Source organism: Antechinus flavipes, chromosome 4 (assembly GCF_016432865.1).
Source record: "Antechinus flavipes isolate AdamAnt ecotype Samford, QLD, Australia chromosome 4, AdamAnt_v2, whole genome shotgun sequence".
Lineage (NCBI taxonomy): Eukaryota > Metazoa > Chordata > Mammalia > Dasyuromorphia > Dasyuridae > Antechinus > Antechinus flavipes.
Window position 1 is genome coordinate 238,269,838 of NC_067401.1, and position 19,725 is coordinate 238,289,562.

Consider the following 19,725-nt stretch of genomic DNA (forward strand, 5'->3'; position numbering starts at 1 on the left):
TGAATTTAGAGTGAGTAGGTGAGTAAATGGGTACTTATGTGATGCTGGATACTTATTGTGTGATTCTGGGCAAGTTTCAATTTCTTCTTCTATAGAATAGGAATATAAATGCATGTGGCTTATTGAGTTGGACAGTTAGGTGGTAGGTGGCTTAATGAATAGAGTTCTAGACCTGGAGTCAGGAAGACTCAGGAAGAAAGTATAAAGCTATCCTCAGACACTTAATAGCTGTGTGATCCTAAGCAAGTCCCTTAACCCTGATCACTTCAGTTCCTTAGTTTTAAAATGAGCTAGAGAAGAAAGAGGTAAATCAGTTAGGAAAACCAGGAAAACCCCAAGTGGGCTTGTGAAGTATTGGACATGACTGAAAAATGAATTGAACAAGCTCACAGGGTTGTGAGAATAGCATGGCATGATTAATGTATATCATTAAACAAAATTAAAAGTACTATGTAAATGTGAGCAACTATTATTTTATGTGACTTCATGAGGAACCTAAGTATCCTACATCAGTGATCTTTTTTAAATTTAACTAATAATATTTCAATGAATAACATTTCTGTATTTTAACTATTTTTGATGGAAATTAATTGTTCAAAGTTTCTCCAGTAGTTCACTCTAAAATGTCACATGATTTTAGATTTATATGTTATCTCTTTCTTGATATCTAAAAGAAATCATTACTTTAGTGTTAAGGGCCAGAACTTGAAACAAGGTACTAAGTGGAATTGAGGAGACAATGGTTAATTCTAGTTTAACATTGATTTATCCTGTAACAAATAATGGTTTCTTAGTGATATAATGATTGGTGTATACTCAGTATGGCGCATATAAGCAGGGGCTGAAAGCCACAGAGAAGAGATTCAGAGGGCAGAGAAAGAGGCAGGAGCTCAAGCTCTCGGAACCAAGGAGAGAGATAGGCCTCTAAGAAAGCTGACCAGGCCCCAGGAAAGAAGACAAGACTTTGAAGGAGACAATAAAGAATTTGGACTTTAACCCCTGGCTGCACTTGTGGTAATTACTGAACTGAAACAAAGGCTGCTTCCAGAAGCCCCCAAGAAATCTGAAACAAGAGAACATTACACTTTAGTACTTTCACTTCTATATTTTAGTAGATGCTTTTTAAGAGGTATGGTAATCGATAAATCTATAATCCAGAGAATGACATAGTCACGAACCTTCCCAGTTGTAGCAAATTTGTCCTCAGAGAAATGTCACTTTGCCATTGCCATCTTGCTACAACTTGATATAACATAGAATCTCCTGGCATTACTTTTGAGAATCCAGCATTACCCCCATGACTATGTCTTCTATCCATCCATGCCACAGATAGTAGTGGAAACAATATTGGATTTGAAGTAAAAAGATAGATTCATTTCTATTTTGCCCAGACTTTCCTTTACCTTCTACCACACCCCATCTTGAAAAGGCGGTGAAAGGCAGTCCTCTTGGACTCTCCACAGCAGTGTTCTTCATAGCAGTGTTTTGCAAATCCTGAATGTAGTTATTGTGTGTTGTAATTGTCAATGTTCCAATTGTACGCTCTCTGATACACTATCAACATCCTTTTATACATACTTTGCATATGTAGTGGACAATTACTGAATTTTAAGAGAGATCATTGTACAGTGATGAAGGGACTAGTGGTTTTGGAGTCAGGAGACTTTGAATCTGCTTACAGCACTTAGTGACCCATGAATTCATTTAGCTGGCCTGAAGCTCAGTTTCTTCATCTATAAAATAAGATTAATTATACTACTACATTAAGCAGATATTTAATGTTCTGTATGCAAGTCACTGTGCTAGATTTCCTAGATACAACTTCATAGATTTGCTGTAAGGACAGCACTTTTTAGATTTAAATCTTTTTTTTTTTTTTTTTTTATTGAGAGAGTTAAATTAATAACTTGCCCAGGATCACACAGCTAGGAAATGAAGTGTCTGAGGCCTAATTTGAACTTGGGTCCTCCTGATTTTAGGACTGGTGCTCTATCCACTGCACCACCTAGCTACCCCTAGACTTAAATCTTAAAGCTGAGTAGCTGTTCTTTTTGTTGAATTATTTTATTAAATAATAGGTTTCCTTTACAACTTTGTTATTCTTAGGTAACTTGGCACAATATAGGTGAAATGTGCAACTTTAGGGCCTAATCAGTAAAGACTGTTTCACAGAGTAAGCTGAAAAAACAAACAAAAACAAAACCTCATCAGGTCAAATAACAAGAGCATTCAGCTGAAAAAACTGAGGCATTGCTGTAGATTAGGCTAGAAAGCCAGTCTTGAAGCCAGAAGGGCCTGGGTTGAAGACCTATCTTTGCCTCATTTCTGGTTTTGAGTATCCTGGATAAAAGTTATTAGATTATAAAGTGCAGAAAAGGTGGTGGTCTATATTGGTAGAGGTATAAGAGACTTACTTATCTCTCTACCTGTAAAATTGCCAGTCTTTGTTTCTATACTAGCAAAATAAATAACAGGAGAAAAAAATCCAAATATGTCAAAAATGTAATCTTAATGTGAGGGATAGAAAATCTTATTGAAAAATGACTGCTCAGAGATCTCTTGAAGTAAAAAGCAGAAAAGTTGTTTATTTAATGAATTCTCATGAGAATGAACAATTCCACCGTGAGGAGGGAAAGAGAAAGCTCATGGTAGAAGGGCTAAAGAAGGGGATAAGGTATACAGTTTTTATAGGTTTTAGTTACAAAGGATTACATCTTGAGTTGGAGAACATTAACAGATAGGTGCGGCGCCGCCCGGCGCCCCCCCCCCCCCCCCCCCCCCCCCCCCCCCCCCCCCCCCGGATATTATTTGTGCCAAAAACAGCAGATTCCCTAGTTCTTGGAGGAACCCTACATCAGGCAACTTGTTGTCTAAACATTGATAACTTGAACAGCAATAAATGTCATCATTCTAGGTTAAATACATATATCTAAAATCTAAGTACATATTGGCTACTATTCAACATACTCATGCAGGTCACAGAGACCTAGAGAAACTAAAATATAGAAGAGAAATTTAAATATTCTTGGAAGTTCTTCACCTGATCTCTACTACACACACCACACACACACACACCACACACTCTAACAGTGCCATATCCCTCCCCTTACAATCACCAGTTTTCCACAAGTTGACAAGAAAAATGGTGTAGGAATTTAGTTACTATTCCTGAAGCTTTGTTTGACAAAATGCTGTTGTGGCTTTAGATAGATTTTATTACTCTGGAGCAGAGTTCTGTTTTTTGAGCACTTAACTAACAGAACTATTTTGATTGTCTTGTCTAGATTCAAGTGAAGAAAAAAAATGTTAATAATGGAGAATAAACTAAAAAGTGTATTTCTCTGCAATATTTTTTCCCCTGGAGAGCTACTTGTTGAGCATTTGCCACTGTATCTCTGCCTAGGGGTCAGACTGCCAGATTAAACCCCAGTGGACTATTTATTATCTTTATTCTTGATCCTACTTTTCATCTGTCTTAACTTTCTGCCACAGTGTACTCAAAAGGGTTTCCTAGTTATCTGTAAGACTGCTCTTCCTTGCCCCATTCTGTGGAGGATCCCAGGCTTTCCTCCTATTCAGGTTTTTTCCTTCAAACCTTTTCTAGCCTCAATCAATGCAGGCAGGATGCTTTTCCACAGAGTTTCTAACTCATCTTAGTAGTCTTTTTCTCATGTTGTTTTGTTAAATTCTTAGTATCTGGAAGAATGTTACTCCTTATTCATTCAGGATTTTTCCCCCTTTATAAATGTCCATTTTCATTTTGCTTTGGAGGTTACTTTCTTCACAAAAGCTTGTAAGGTTTGTAGATTTCTTAAAACTTGGCAATATAGGAAGTAGGTGTTATGCTCTAAGAAGAATATATTTTAAATTACTGTGAACAACGCTGTGGAAATTCAGCTGTCAGATAAAATGCTCTCTGTAATTTTTGGAAGTACTTGCATTTGGAGTAGTATAATGGGAAACCTGTAACAGACTAATTTTATTCTTAGTGTGGAAAAAGGGTTCAAAAACTTAATATAGTTCATGGATGCATGCATTGCTTTAAGTAGTTTATGAAACCATTTTATTTAGCAGTGCTGATAAACCCTTGTTTCACTTTCTAAACATCTCAAGGAATTTTGATTATATGAATATTTTAAAATGAAATATGACACATTTCTTGTAGAATTGTCTTCGTTATTTGTTATGGATACAATTTTATATATGTGGTAGACCAGAACAGATGAAGAATTTCTTTCTTGAGTTTAATATTTTTTTTCATTAGTCTTTTAAGTTTTCCCTGGACTTAATTATTTTATTCAAAAGATTATTTTAAGAAGTTTTCTAGTTTCCCCAAAATATTCGAGAATGAAATTAAAAAATAAAGCACAATTACAGTAATAAATACATAAATATATAAGTATTTCCCTTCCCTGTGATATGTTTTTTCCATAGTCATGCTTGGAACCTTGTCTCCCTATTTTTCTTGAGAGTCACTGTCATAAAATAAAGTCTGTATTTGGAGGTAGGAGACCTGTGTTCAAATTCTAGACCATTACCCCCATTGTTAAAAAAGGATGAATAGAGGAGAAGTATCTTGCTAAGAGATCTCTAATCAATCACTATGCGTCAAGGAACTGGCCAAACAACAAAGTTACTGACAAAGGAGCCTAAACTAGTCCAAAACAGCTAGGGTCAATAACAGGGCACAAGTCTTTTGATATATGGAATGGAGGAATGAAGAGGATTGTAAATCCAACCAAATGTAACTACCTTGGATTATAAATCCAAACAGTTGTAACTTTGACTAAATCTGACCAAATGTAAATCTGAATAATTTGAACCTTGAAGGGGGGAGGGATAAGGAACCAAACTAACAATATAAAGTATAAAGCTTGCTTCTGCTTCTGCTTCTGCATTTGGGATGGTTTTTTTGCCCATGAGCAATTCACTTTGAGAATCTCTGAATAAAAGATTCTTCTCTCACTTTGTTATACCACAGCTCCCTTTTATTGTCCTGCCTAAGTTTTTCCAATTGTTCTGCCTCAGTTCCTTAGATTGTTCTGCCTCAATCCCCCTGTTGCCAACCCCCCTTCCTGTCCATTAGGATTGAGATAATTAGGGCTATAGCTGGCCATTCTGACATTCCGAAAGAGTCATAAAACTCCAGATGTCCTATCTCAGATACCTAATTGGTATCCTCTATCTCTAAGTTCAGACTGTGGCTCCTAACTCCTTCTGAATTATCAAAAATTCATGGTCTCCCTCCCTCCCACCCCCCATCCCCCTCCCCCCTCCCCCCTTGGTCTATCCTGGTCGCTTAGAGCCAAGTGTATATATTTCATGGAAAATTCACATTGACTGCTTAATACTTTGAGACATCGGCCCTGGGATCTTTTGGTCCCAGAAAATCTTTCCCTCTCAGAAATCCAATAAAATATTAAAAACTCTCTAATCTCTACCTTGCCTCAGTTTCTCAGACATTACAACTTTAAAAGAGTATGTATTATAATAATACTATTGGACCAGCTTGCAACTGGGGAAACAGTGGGCAGTGGCAGCTCTTCTAGGGCTTGCTTAATCTTCAACCCTGCTAAGTTCCATGGGGTCTTGGGATAACAATAACTATGTTATCTTAGCCATTAAAATATAAGGCCCTAATAGAATGTTAATTTTATAAGAGAGTAGTTAATGTTTTCTTTTTTAATTCTTTGAAGCCACAGTATCTAGCACAATGCTTTGGCACATAGTAAATATAAATTCTTATTGATTAAGTCACTTAACCTTTCTCTAATTTGATCTTTTCTAAAAGGACAGTAATATAAGCATTACCTACCAGTAGGAATGCAACTCTGAGAAAAGTACTTTGCAAGCTCTAAAGCTCTTTATGCGTGGAATAGAGATAAAATGAAGAACTTACAAGAATGCGTGAATTCTTTTTCTGTATTTTATTTTCATTATTTCTGTGTTTTCCCTATGACCTGCATAATATGTGCAGGCCCATATTTACCACTGTCTGCTTGATTATCAAAAGCCTGAAGGCCTGATTTTCTGTTTCCTAGCAATCAGATGATCTCAGGGAAACAAAACTTCCATTCCAATCTCTCCGGATAGCAACAACCAATTAGATGCCTCCCCCCATCCTTCTCAATGCTCTCTTATTTGTGATGTAATCTCTTATATAAAAGCTGTGTATCTTTATTACTTCTTTAGCCCTCCTACCACAGCTTTCTCTTTCCCTTATCTCATGATAGAACTGCTCATCCTCTGGTGGTTTAATAAACAACCTTTCTGCTTTCTATTTTGAGTGATCTCTGAGTAGTCATTTTGGGTAAGGATCTTCTAAATCCCACACCTTTACAAGTCATTGTCATCATCATAATAATAACTTAATTCTTCTATGGACCATCATATATATTCCTTTAACCCTTTACAGCCACATCTATTATTTGTGTCTTGTCCTATTTCACTTTAAGGCCATATATTCTTTTTGAGGTAAAGCAGTTCTTATTCCATTTAAAGTTAAGAAAACTACCCAATGATATTTGGTACATTTTGATGTCAAATACTCTGTGACCAGAAACCAGGGTTTCTGATTTTGATTTTCAAAGAAAGAAAAAACTATTGTATTGGTATTTTATATGTAAATGTAAGCCATTTACCTTTCACAGATATGTTGCAAAGATGACTTTATTGGTGTGCTATTTATAAAGAACTTTCTGTGATGAATGGCGCTAATACTATATAAAAATGATAGATATAGGATTCCCGTTGCATGATTCTCTGAAAGTACTTGAAGGCTAACTAGAATAGCAACTACTTGAGGCACATATAGAATCAAAAGATTTTCCCCAAAATTCACATAAATAAGTGTTGTAGCTGAAGCTACTATTATTCATAGGAGCAGCATTTGCCTTATAACAATAGTGACATCTCAAGACTCCAGAAAAAATATTAAAAGCCTTATTGAGGCCCTTATATCCTGTGTAACTTGGAATTCAGAATATTCATTTGCTTCTTTACAGATCAAATAATGTAGACCAATGACAGATAATTGTTAAATTATAATTTAAATATAATAAATTATATTATAAAAATAATCTAGATAAGACCATCTCATAATACTTAGAGATGCCTTTTAAGTCAGGCCCAATTTCTCTTTGTTCTTCCTTCTTTTCAAATCCCTTCTCCTCCCACCTCACCCCCCCCCCAAAAAAAAAAAAAAAAAAAAAGCAGCTTTGAATCAGCTTAAGCACCTGTACAAATATTGTTGAGATCTTAGGGTTCTGGAACTGTAAAGCATAGAAGGGCTGAAAAATGTTAAGAACAGGTATTGCCAGTTGGAGTAGGGCACTAATTTTTTTTTTTTAATCCCTTAAATAGAAGCCCGTTTGAGCTTAGTTTTTTCTAGGGGACATAGCCCTTTCCTTTGCTTTTTCTTCATCGAAGTTGGGGGTGACCTGGTCTAAAAGGGGAAGACAGAGGAGATCCTGATTGCTGTGGTTTTGTTCTTTTAGAGAAGATTACTAGAGGTAGCTGGGTCTCATGCAGCAAGAAGCATTTCTTAAGTCTTAGAGAGAGAGCTCACTTGCCACATCTGACCTGTTCATCCTTTCACCTGGGAAACCTAAGCCATAATTTAGGAAGAACAAATGCTGCTGGATAATGGAATTTGCAGTAATAGGGAGATGCTGAGGACTATTAACTCATCTCATTAAAATGACCACCAGTTGATCTTCTCTTGCATTTACCAGACAGTGCCCAAATGATGGGTTGTCAAGCCAATCAGAAGGTCCACTGAAGTTTAAAAAGCCCTATCAGCCTTCATTCTTTTTTTGTATCTTTGTGTACAAATGGGGGTGAGCCCAAGACCCTTTTATTAATAGGCTTAGTGTGCTGTTAATAAATTATCACACTCAGAGGATTGCCTCAGTTTACTTATTTGTTATATTTCACTCCTGGCAGTTTTACCATTTTTTTCGGGCCTTACCTGAATTAGTATTGATTATTGACATAGATCTATAGTTCTGTGCTTTATCCTTTTCTATCTTAGATTTTAGAACTCTATTTGTGCTCAATTTTCAAGAATAATTTATGTAGTATTGGTACCTCACCCTAATTAATCCAAGCTTAGAGTTAATAGAAGGACATTGGTCCAAGTTGATGGAGTGATCCTTGTCTTAGTGCATTCATTTTGTGTAGGTGAGCGGCGGCAGTATGAAAAAAGAGAAAATGCATAAGGATCCTTGAAGTATTGATAAGAGAGTCTGATGGAGTAATAGGATCTCAGAAGTCATTTTGTACAATCACTTCATTTTACAGATGGGGAAACTGAGGCCTAAAGAAATTAAGTAACTTGCTTAAAAATCATACTGGTAGAGATAGGAATTGAATCCATTTTCTCTGATTCCAGATGCAATACTCTATTGTATTATTATCTCAGAAACACAGTCATTGTTAGACAGTGGTCTGGTGTTAGAATTAGAATTTAAATCTAGTACTTCTGACTTTAATTAAAAAATGTAGTGTTAGTAATGACAACTTTTGAGATGGTTGTTTGTTGAGTGGGATGTTTGTTGATTATAAGGATCTTACTCTTTTGTTTTTCTGTGTCCAGGTACTCTTTGATCTAGTGACAGTGACCTCTTTACTGTTCCATAAATAAGAGACTCCATTTCTTGGTATTTTGAGTTTTCCCAGCTGTTCACATACTTGGTGTGCTCTCCTTTCTCATCTCTGTCTCTTCATTTCTCTGGCTTTCTTTAAGTTTTAACTAAAAATCTCATCTTTTATGGGAAGGATTTCCTAATCCTTCTCAATTCTAGGGGCTTCCTTATCTTACTGACATCATATTTATGCTCTACATAACTTCTTTGTACATACTTATTTGCCTCTATCCTCCTTTAGACTGTGTGCTTCTTGAGGGCAGTGACTATTTGTAGTATTCTCTTCTTTTTTATAATATATGATGGTTCTCTCTGAGAGCAGGTTTCTTGGGGAGGTTTTCTGGAGGCAGCCTTAGTTTCAGTTCAGAGTAATAATCACTTTAAATACAGCCAGGAGTTAAAATCCAGTCCTTTATTATGTCCTTCAAAGTCTTGAGCTTTCGCCCCTAACTCCCTCCAAATGTCTCCAGCCAGCACAAAGGTGGGATATGGAATGACTCTGTCTCCGTCTCCAAGAGTGGGCTTCTGTGTCTGGCCCTGAGAGCTTCTTGCTTATATGCTGTACACACCAATCATTATATCACTGGGAAACCATTATTTTGTTGTAGGATTAAATCTGTTCTAAACTAGATTTAAACATTGTCTCCTAAATTCCAATTAGTACCTTGTTTCAAGTTCTGGCCCATAACATCTCCTTGTAGGATCAGATCAATCATACTGAACCATGCTAAATTAGATAATTATTGTCTCTATCAATTCTAATGACTTAACACTTTGTAAGGATTCCAACAACAATACCTTGCCTCTTTTTGAATCCCCAGAGCTTAGCACAGTGCCTAATACGTAGTAAGTACTTATGTTCTGCCATAGTTTCCTTTTATTGTTCTGCCTCAATTCCCCCTGCTGGAAACACCCACCCCCTACCTCTATCCCCTGACTATTAGGAGTGATATAATTTAGGACGGGCTATTACAAGGTTATAAACTCTAAATGTTTCATCTCAGATAAGGGAAAGATCCTCTAGTTCAGACATCTGGTTCCTAAGTCTTCCTAAGTTATCAAGAATTTATGGTCCTACCTTCAACCTGTCAAGACCAAATTAATGGAAATTCCCGCTGTTTACCAGTGTTCAGACTCCACCCCTTGCCTTTGTCTCCCCTGATTACTTGGAGCCATATCTAATTCATTGGAATCTCACATTTTGATGCTCTGGAGGCATAATGGATTCTGCTCTGCCTCCAGACTATCTCTCCTTCTCCCAAACTGAAATAAAATATTAAAACTCTCTAATCTCATCTTGCCTCAGTTTCTCCAGCATTACACTTATTTATACGATACCTAACTTTGTATTTAAAATCACATACCTTAGAGACTAGAATTGTGGAAGGAAGAGGTGAGTTTATTTTGTTAAAATTCAGGTGTTGTAATTTTAAGATTTATTTTAAGATTATTCAGATAAGACCTCTAACTTATATTTGGAATGCCTTTTAAGTCAGGCCTCAATTTCCCCCCACCCTCCACCCGCAATACCAGCTTTGAATCAGCTCAAGCACCTGGACAAATACTCGTTGAGACCTTAGAGTTTTGGAACTATAAAGCATAGAAGAGGCTCTTTTGGCCTGAAAAATATTAAGGGCAGGCGTTACCAGTTGACTGTTTCAATCATAAAATAGTTTCCGTATTGCTCCTGTGGTATATCAGATTTTGAGTAGAGCTGAATTTAGATTGGCCCACAGGAGGTATTAAGCTATAAGGGTTCATTCAAGTAGCCAAATACATTGTTGACATGTTGGATTAAATTGTTTAGTATTGTTCTTTTAAATGTTGGAGAATGCCCAAAATAATGGTTTTACTTTTAGTATAATTGATACTAAACTGTTCTTTCTGGCAGTTTTTAGCAAGCTTGTCAATTGCTTCTTAATGACACTCCTACTTTGAGATGGTAAAAAATGTCATATACTATAAAAAAATGCTTGTCTTTCTGTTTGCTATGATTAGAGAATATGCATCCAGTTCATCCAGTAACTATATAGAATTCTTTATAGGTAAAAGGGAACAAAGAAGCAGATTTTCAGATGGATTTAAACATGAATTTCTTCATGATAAAAACTGTCCAGAAATGAACTGGACTTTTATTTAATTAGCTAAACTAGAGCTAGGATCCCTTTTAAGTCCCTTTGAATTTTCAAATTCTAAGAAATAAGTTTTTTGAGCTGGATATTAATCACTAATCTTTTCATTGAACTTTTGATTATCTATAATTTTTATTTTTTTAAAACTGTTCTATAATGGGTGTCAAATTCCTAAAATGCTCTGTGACTTACTTGCAAAACTCTAATGGTAATTAGAACCAGATTAAAATATAACTGGGAAATGTTTAGCAAAATAAATAAAAATACAGGGCAACATAGATAATGTTAACTTGTGATTTTCTAAATCAGTATGCAGCTTGTAGGGATCCCTTTCCGTTTGAGGTGGCTACTACTGTTCTGTATGATTTTCTTATTACCATAGCACCATAGGGAGACTGTTTTAAAAATGATTGATGTGTGAGTGCACATAGTAATTTGGCATTTTTGACAATGTAGGACATCCAGTTTCTTTCTTTGTATTCAATTCTTGGCCCCGTTCATTTTCCATTTGCAGGATCTATCCAAGGTTTATATACTGACCATATGTTGTTATATGATTAATGTTCATTTTTCATCACCTTAGTTTTTCTTGTGTGAATTGCTAAAGGGATTCCAATGTATCTTATTGAGTAGCTACTTTTGGGTTAGTCCAGAAATCAGTTCAGTCAATGTAATGTTGTCTCCAAATGGGAGCATCTAGAGAAATTTACCATCTAGATCAATCAATCAGTAGCAATTTTAAAGTTCTAAGCTTCAAGTTAGGAATAAAAAGATAAAAATGAAACCGTTTCTGCTTTCAAGGACCTTGCGTTTATAAGTATATATAAAATATAGCCACAAAAACACAAGGTGACTTTTAAGAGAAGATACTACCTAAAAGGAATCAAAATAGATTTCATATAGAAGGTTACATGTAGGCTTTGCTTAGAGAAAAATTAGTGTGACTGCATGCGTGGAGTATATAAAGGGAATTAGTCTTTAATAAGATTAAGAAGATAGATTGGAGCTTCCTTGTGAAGGATTTTAGATGCCAAATGAAGAATCAGTCCTTGATTCCATTGATAATGGAGAAGCTGCTAGAATTTACTAAGCAGGAATTTTCCTGTGCTTTTAGGAAAATCACTTTGGCAACTGGGAAGAGAATAAATTATAAATTTCTATTCCATTTGTAATTTGTGCAGAATGTGACACTGGCAAATACTTTTTGATGACTATGTTTTCCCCTCCTTTAGGCCTGACTTGTTGATTCTCAGTGTCATTGAGCTGTTGTTTTTCTGGGCTTTATGGTGGTAACTGAACAGGGAACATGTGGTACCTTGGAAGATATGGGGTATAGAAAATTTCTAGAAGCATGGATTAAAAGGTGATGGGACAAGACAGTAACTTGATAGTACAGAAGGATCCTGTGAATTTTTCTTTATCTTCTTATTTCCTATAAAAGGTAAATAATGCCCAATGAATAAAAGACACACAATAAATATTTGGGAAATAATAAATGAATAAACTAGATAAACTCCACAGAAAATTTACCATTCTTTATTTCCTTACTTCTTTGTGAAGGATAATAAGAAAACAGTAGAGATGAAATAAGGCCTGAGATGATAAGGGTATTCTGCCATTATTTCAAAGATTTACACATATTATTTGTTTTAAATTCCTTTTTCATTGCCTTCTAATTCCTGAAAACAAATTTTATCCACTACATGTATTTGCTTATTCACTTTGGTTGACTGAACAACATTTTGTTCCTTTAATTGCACAAGAAATAATTTTTAAAAATTGGTTGACTTTTAATTGAGTATCATTAAAGTTTTGCAATTATCAAGCTTTTTCCAGTAAAAATTTTTTTTATTATTTTGAGCAAAATAAATAAAAAGGAAATATTAAGGGTGATTTAAAAACAAATCTTAGAATGTTACTAAGAATAATGCTTAGTTTTGTTCACCAAAATAACAATGAATCCAACAAATCAGAATTACTGGAAATAAGTCCAAGTTAATTATATTGCTGAAAAGAAAAGATAGCAAATTATTGTCTAAAATTTAATATAACTTTTTAAATATTTCTTTTTTTGTTCTGGTTTGATGTTTTTGCTTTTTTCCCCTTCTATCATTTTTCAAATTATAGCTTTTTATTTACAAGACATAAGCATGGGTAATTTTTCAGCATTGACCCTTGTAAAACCTTCTGTTCCAACTTTTCCTCTCCTTCCCCTCACACCCCTCCCCTAGATGGAAGGTAGACCAATACATGTTAAATATGTTAAAGTATATATTAAATACAATATATCTGTACATATTTATACAGTTATCTTGCTGCACAAGAAAAAATCAGATTTAGAAATAAGGTAACAAATAACCTGAGAAGGAAAACAAAAATGCAAGTGGACAATAACAAAAGGATGGAAATTCTATGAGTCGTCCACACTCATTTCCCGTAGTTCTTTCATTGGGTGTATCTGGTTCTCTTCATTACTGAACAATTGGAACTGGCAATCATCAGTTTTTTAATTATTTTATTATAATATTCAGTATGACCTCTCCTACTTATAAATAGTAATTCAAAGAAAAATAGGCCTTTTATTTTTAACTTTTATTTCTTTTACTTTACTACTTCTTTTAGAACAATGATAATAAAATCACGTCCCATTGTACTCATTTACCTGAAAAATTGAACACATTTTAAACTGATGATTATTAGGATAGTTGAGAATTAATTTATATCAAATCATTACTAGCAGAGGTTTATTCAGTGTTCTTCAAAATAAAATTTGGGGGGAATGAAAGAGTGATTAGATGCCTTATAACATTGTGTTTTTTAAATGAATCTTTTTATTTCTTGGTTTATCAAGACAAACAGCCATAGTCAAATGGATAACTTAGGATGGAGGCATTAGCCTAACAGCTAATCTATTCTTCTATTTGACTAGATTTCTCACAGCTTTGGCAACTCTTTTTTTACACAACTGCAAAATGACTTCAGATTGCAGTGCACTGGAGTAGTTGCACTTTGAGGTTTTCCCATTTTGTTGAAAGTGTAGGAAATCTCAAAGCTACTTCATAGTTTATGACTTAATTAATTCCTCTCTCTCTGCCCCTTAAGTTATTTGGGTTGTGACACACATACTTAGTAAGTATCTGAAGTGAGATTTGAATTCAGATCCATCTTTTCACTCCAGGGCAAGTGGTCTATTCACTGGGTCATCTAGGTGCTTCTCAGTTTAATCTTTTAGCAGATTCACAGACCTTTAAAGTCTTTTCCAATGATTGGTAGATTGATAGTCAGGTAGATGGCATTCATTAAATATTTTCTATGTGCCAAGCTTTGGAGGTACTAATACAAAAAAACAAAATTGTTCCGGGCCTCAAGAACCTTAAAATTCAAATGGAGAAATTTGACATTCCTTCTTATCTAAAGGAAAGGTGAAAAGGGTGAAGAGATGGAAAGAAGAGTTGTGGAGGCTTGAATCCAGGCCAGATAAGGCCAAAGCTTGCCAATAAAAGTCTTGGGGGGATCCAGGTGTGAAGTCCAATTTTCCTTTTGATAAGAGATAGCAGTAAGATAGTAGATAGAGATAGACATAGAGAAGTCATGGCATGAAAATAATGGGGAAATTTCAGATAGATGATTTTAGGGTCCTTTCAACATATTTTTAGCACCTATGATATTGTGGATCTGATTAAATTGGATGCGGTACAGTAGGGAATTGGCTATGAGAAGTGTTTTGATTAATTATTGTTAGATACAGTATGACACACTGTTATTCTGTGTGTGGCAAAGTGTTATTTCTTTTGTGATACGATATTGTGGCTGAGCAGCATTTTTCTAGGCTTAACTCTCTGGGAGATCCAGTGACCTAACTCTGAATTTTCTTATTATTCTCTCAACATATATTTGAATTTGTGTTATAAGTTAGTTATTTACAGGTCTCATTTAAGTTGAAATTCAAATCTAGAATGTAAATTTAAAAGTAACAGACAACAAATTTCACACTAAGGAAAAGAGTTTCAGAACTATTGCAATTCTCATACTTTTTTTTAAAATTTAAATTTTATTTTATTATAGCTTTTTATATACAAAACATATGCATGTGTAATTTTTCATCATTGATCCTTGCAAAACCTTCTGTTCCAATTTTTCCCTTCCTTCCCCTCACCCCCTCCTCTAGATGGCAGATAGTCCCATACATCTCATACATTTTTTAAAAGAATAATTGGTGACCTTTGGACTTCTTTCTATGGTATCCTCCTTATTGTCTCTCCATTTCTCCATCCCACTCCCCACCTTTGCCACCAAATTCTTCTTTCTTTTTTCTCCTCTTCCACTCATAGCCATTTTTCTCTTATTTCTCTCTTCCCCTATACTTCTCATCTGCTTTTATTTCCCTTTATATTTAGTTGTTGGTTTCTAGCCTTCTTATTTCTCCCAGGTTTGTCTTTTTCAACTAATATGCTTTTTGTTTTGTTATTTAGATTTATTGAATTAAATTTTTGGTTTGCAAGTTACAGAAAGGAACACTGTATATTTCCTTTGTTTTGCAAATACAAACAAAAAATTGCACTCAAATTAATTTTTTTGTATCATGAGATTCTTATTTGTTTTCTATGGGTCATTAGACTTTTATATGACTTTTCTTACTTTACCACCATGGAAGTTATCTTATCGGTGATAAAATAATAATAGTTGGTATTTTAAAATGATTTAAAGTTTGCAAAACATTATTTGACATTATCTCACTTGTTTCTTCTTGGAATAAGTAGTAGTATTTCATTTTATAGAAAAAGAAAGCCTATAGTAGCACCAATAGTAATTAATTATCAGAGGCAGAATTGCAATTCAGATCTGTTATAACTCTTTCTGTCCATTTTATCATGCTGTCTCTGACATATGCCATAGCATATACCCTCCAATAGAAGGGTTAAAAAAAAAAAAGACAGATTGTTATCTGAGATAATTTCATTATGTATTCTTCTAGCTCTAATATAATTTGCATGTAAAATTGTAACAGTGAAATCCTGGTTAGGATAAAGCATTACCAATTGAAATTTTAGTTTCAAATGTAGTTTAATTTTTCCAGTGCAAGATCCAAAGTTTTTGTTTTGTATTTTTACAAACATAATTTCTTTTTAGTAAACTCTATATAATCAGTTTGTGTGATATATAACAAGACCATTAAGACTTGTTCTTATATAAGTGTACAGTAATCTACAGGGAATAAAAAGATCTTCTAAAGTCTATTGTCTTTAGTTATGGTTTCAGAATTAATGTCAAAACTAATGTAATAACCAGGAGGATTGGCTGAGTACTTGTCATTTAAGTAATGTTATTTTGACACTACATAATGACCTATCTGTAATAGCACCATTTATTTTTTAAAATTCCTTGTAGGCACTATTGATATGATAGGGCAGCATAGAGATGTCAGTTTTATGGCTCTGAAGATCTACTACACGTTTTGTGAACATATTTCAGTTACATTTTGGCAGTAAAGAGAGCAGGAAGATAATGCTTCCATTAAAGTGATCAACTACGCATGTAGAAATTGGGTGGGAAGATGTGTGAAAATGCTTTTAGATGAAACCCATTTTCATGTGTAAATTGCCTCTGTTGCGTATATAAATGTCTCATAATGCCTTTGAGTAATTCAGTGAGTATGACACTGGAAATAGTGGTTGTACATGGTGGTCTCAGAGAAGAAGATGTATAAATTGCTTTATAATAAGTCTGGCTGTCTATTACTCAAATTATATAATAGATATATATTAGCCCACTTTTTCTGTTTTTCCCCTGTTCTTTTAAATAGCTGATCTAAATTATAATTAAATCTTTTACCATTCCAGATTCTCCCCCCCCCCCCATTTCTCATTCTTAAAAATGTTATCATGAATAAAAATATAAACTATCTTCTCTCTCCTGCCACATGGGACAATGTGCCTTCATACTTAAGATCATTAATATTTTAGCATTTGAATTGGTTAAAATGAACAGTGAAACAAATTTAATTATTTTTCTCATATTTGTAGTATAATCTTATCCAAGTACCTTTTTAATTATATCCCAGTGAATTTCAATATAAATCATACACTCTTATTTGATAGATTCTTTTACTTTAAGAAATGCTACCAGAAAAATGTTAAAGACTAATTTTATGCTTTTGTTTGCAGCTTTGTTCTTCCATTGTTAACTTGACTCATACTGTTTCTCTTTCTTAGAAATACATGAAATTGTATTTCTTTGCTTTCTCTTTCAATTCTGATCACCTTCTTTGCTTTCCTTCTTTTCTTTTTCATCTGTTATATACAGATTTCTTCTTCTGATGTTCTTCAGCCTTTGGTATCCTCTCCTCTGCAAGCTGCTGCTGAGAAAAATAAATCAGAGGTATCTAATTTTGTTTAAAAACAAAAAACAATAACAGATTGCATTTTAGAACACCTATTTGTAAGTCCTCTTTCCTCCCTTATTATGAAATGTAATTTGGGTAAGATTTCATATACTTGATTATATTTCTCTGAGTCCCCAAAATTTAAAGTGCAACACATTTGTTTTTTCTAGCCTGTATCTCTGTGTGGAGTCAAAGTCTTAATCTATATGTTTTTAAAAGCTATTATTTTATGTATTTATCTCTTCTTCTTTTTTTTTTTTTTTTTTTTTTTTTTTTTAGGAATTTCCATTTAATTGCTTTTGAGTTCACGTATTTTTTAGTGAGTTCTCCAGCTAAACTATCTTTGAATTTTCTTTTAAAGGTTTTATGTCTATAAATATTGGTCAGAAATGTTAAATACATATTTTATCATTAAGAAAGTTGACTGGATAAAATTTAAAATTTTACATTAATGTACATCATGGGAGTTATGGAATGATAAACATTTTTGTTTTCAGTTAAGAATTTTAGTGTTATAAAACCAATCTTAAGGAATTTTGATAGACTAGCTACAACTTATGATCTATAATCTTTCTGAATTCAATATTTTGAAATAGCTATTCAGAACTAATCTTGACATACTTATTAGTACATAAAATTCTGATTATTAGGAGTCACTTCATTGTATTCTATCCTCAGTCCATAGAAAATATTTAGTAAATATTTGTTATTTTAATATATACAATTTGGAAAATAACTTTGCACAAAAAGCTGCCTTTTCTTACCTCCAGAGTACCTATTCTTATTGGACCCATTTGAAAATAACATAGCTTTTGAAGAATCTATGGCTTCATAAATCAAGAAAAGAAAGAAGCGTGGGAAGAAAAGAGAAGGTTAAGAGAATTATTCTTGGGGTAGACTCCAGCAATATTCTATCTGGCCACATACTATGACCTTCTTTTCTTTCATGTATTCAAGAAACATTTTCTCTGCATTGCTTGAATTTTCCATTTTACTATTATACAATCTAATTGAGGTATTCCAACAAAGTCTTTGTTTTGGGGAGTTCAGCTTTCTTTGGTGAAAGACTCCCTATTCTAGACATACCCAATCCTCATGCCCATTCCCTCTCCCTCCTCTCCTTCCCTCTCTTCCTCTTTTTTTCTCTGCTACCATCTAACTTCAACAATCTTTGTGAGATCATGGAGTACCACAGATTATGAATAATGACAAAACCTGGATTTATTTATTTATTTTTGATGAGGTAGTCAGGGTTAAGTGACTTGAGCCCAGGGTCACACAGCTCAGACGTTCAAATGTCTGATACTAGATTTGAACTCAGTACCTCTTGACTCCAGGGTGGTGTTACATCCACTGAGTCACCTAGCTAGCTGCCTCAGTGTCTGAATTTTCAAAAAGAAGTCAATATTATTTGCAAGTTATAGAACAATTTGACTTGGAAAAATTCTGTGACTTGGAGAAATTTTAGAATATATTGTTAAAAGGATGGTTTGTGAATACCCAGAAAAAAGAAGTGGTAAATATAGAGAATCAGCCTGACTTTATTAAGAAAAGATAATTTTCTTTTTAAGTAGGCTTTCTTGAATGGTAATAAGGAAAAGTTGAAAAAACTGAACCAAATTTTAGCAAAGCATCAGTTAATGTCTCTTTGATGTTTTAAGGAAATACGTGGGTGTGATGTTGGGTTAGGTGATATTATACACAGATCTGTGGTATGGATCCAACACAGTAGTTACTGGGGGTTTCTTGTCATCTTGTAAGAACCTTGCAGTGAAATGCTTCAGGCATCTATGCTTGACCCCTATGCTGTTTAACATTTTTATTAAAGACTTGGAGAAATTTGTAAGTGACTTGCTTTATGAATTTTCAGGGGATATAAGGCTCGAAAAGTATTGTTAAAAATATAATTAAATCTGAATTTTAAAGATCCTTATTCTAGGACAATTTCAATCTGAATAAAATACAACTTAATGGAGATAAATTTAAATTCTTACTTGGGGGTTAAAAAAGTCTGTTTCAAAAATGGGGAAGTGTGACTGGAGAGTAGTTTGTATGACAAAACAAGCCTGAGGCCATCAACTGAAAATTATTTACTTTTGGCATTGATAAAACGGGGAAAATGCAGCAGCAGCAATTGTATAATCTAGCTCCATACACTGATACATGACTGAGCAGGTCACTTAAAACCTGTTTGCCTCAGTTTCATCACCTGTAAATGGGGGTTGCTATGAAGATCAAATAGGATAATCATAAAGCCAAGGCACAGTGCTTGGCACATAATGATCACTATGTAAATGTTTATTATTATTATCAATAATAATGGAGTGCCAGTCTCGAAGCCAGGAATACTCATGGTTGAGTGTTCCTTCTAATATACTGTTTATATGTATCTGGGCAAGTCAGTGACCTTCATGAAGAGTAGGAAAGAATAGACTGGAAAGGACTGAATAAGTCACTGACCTCTCAGGTCTCTAGGTCAGTAGTGTCAAACTCACAGAAATGGAGACCATTAAATTGTAAATGAGAATATGTGCAGGGGACAGCTAGGTGGTGCAGGGGACAGCTA

The 19,725-nt window shown here is 34.2% G+C and overlaps 1 protein-coding gene across 2 annotated transcripts in view; it reads left to right on the forward strand.

The window, feature by feature from the left end:
• The window catches only part of SMAP1 (small ArfGAP 1), a 194,825-nt gene that overhangs the window by 113,657 nt on the left and 61,443 nt on the right, over positions 1 to 19,725 (forward strand). Inside the window, exon 5 of one of the 2 annotated variants that reach the window (XM_051997220.1) lies at positions 17,081 to 17,155. The exons of the other annotated variant lie outside the window; for it this stretch is intronic. Coding sequence (XP_051853180.1) covers positions 17,081 to 17,155 — 75 coding nt within the window. The remainder of the gene's footprint in view (positions 1 to 17,080; positions 17,156 to 19,725) is intronic. 2 annotated transcript variants of the gene reach the window in all.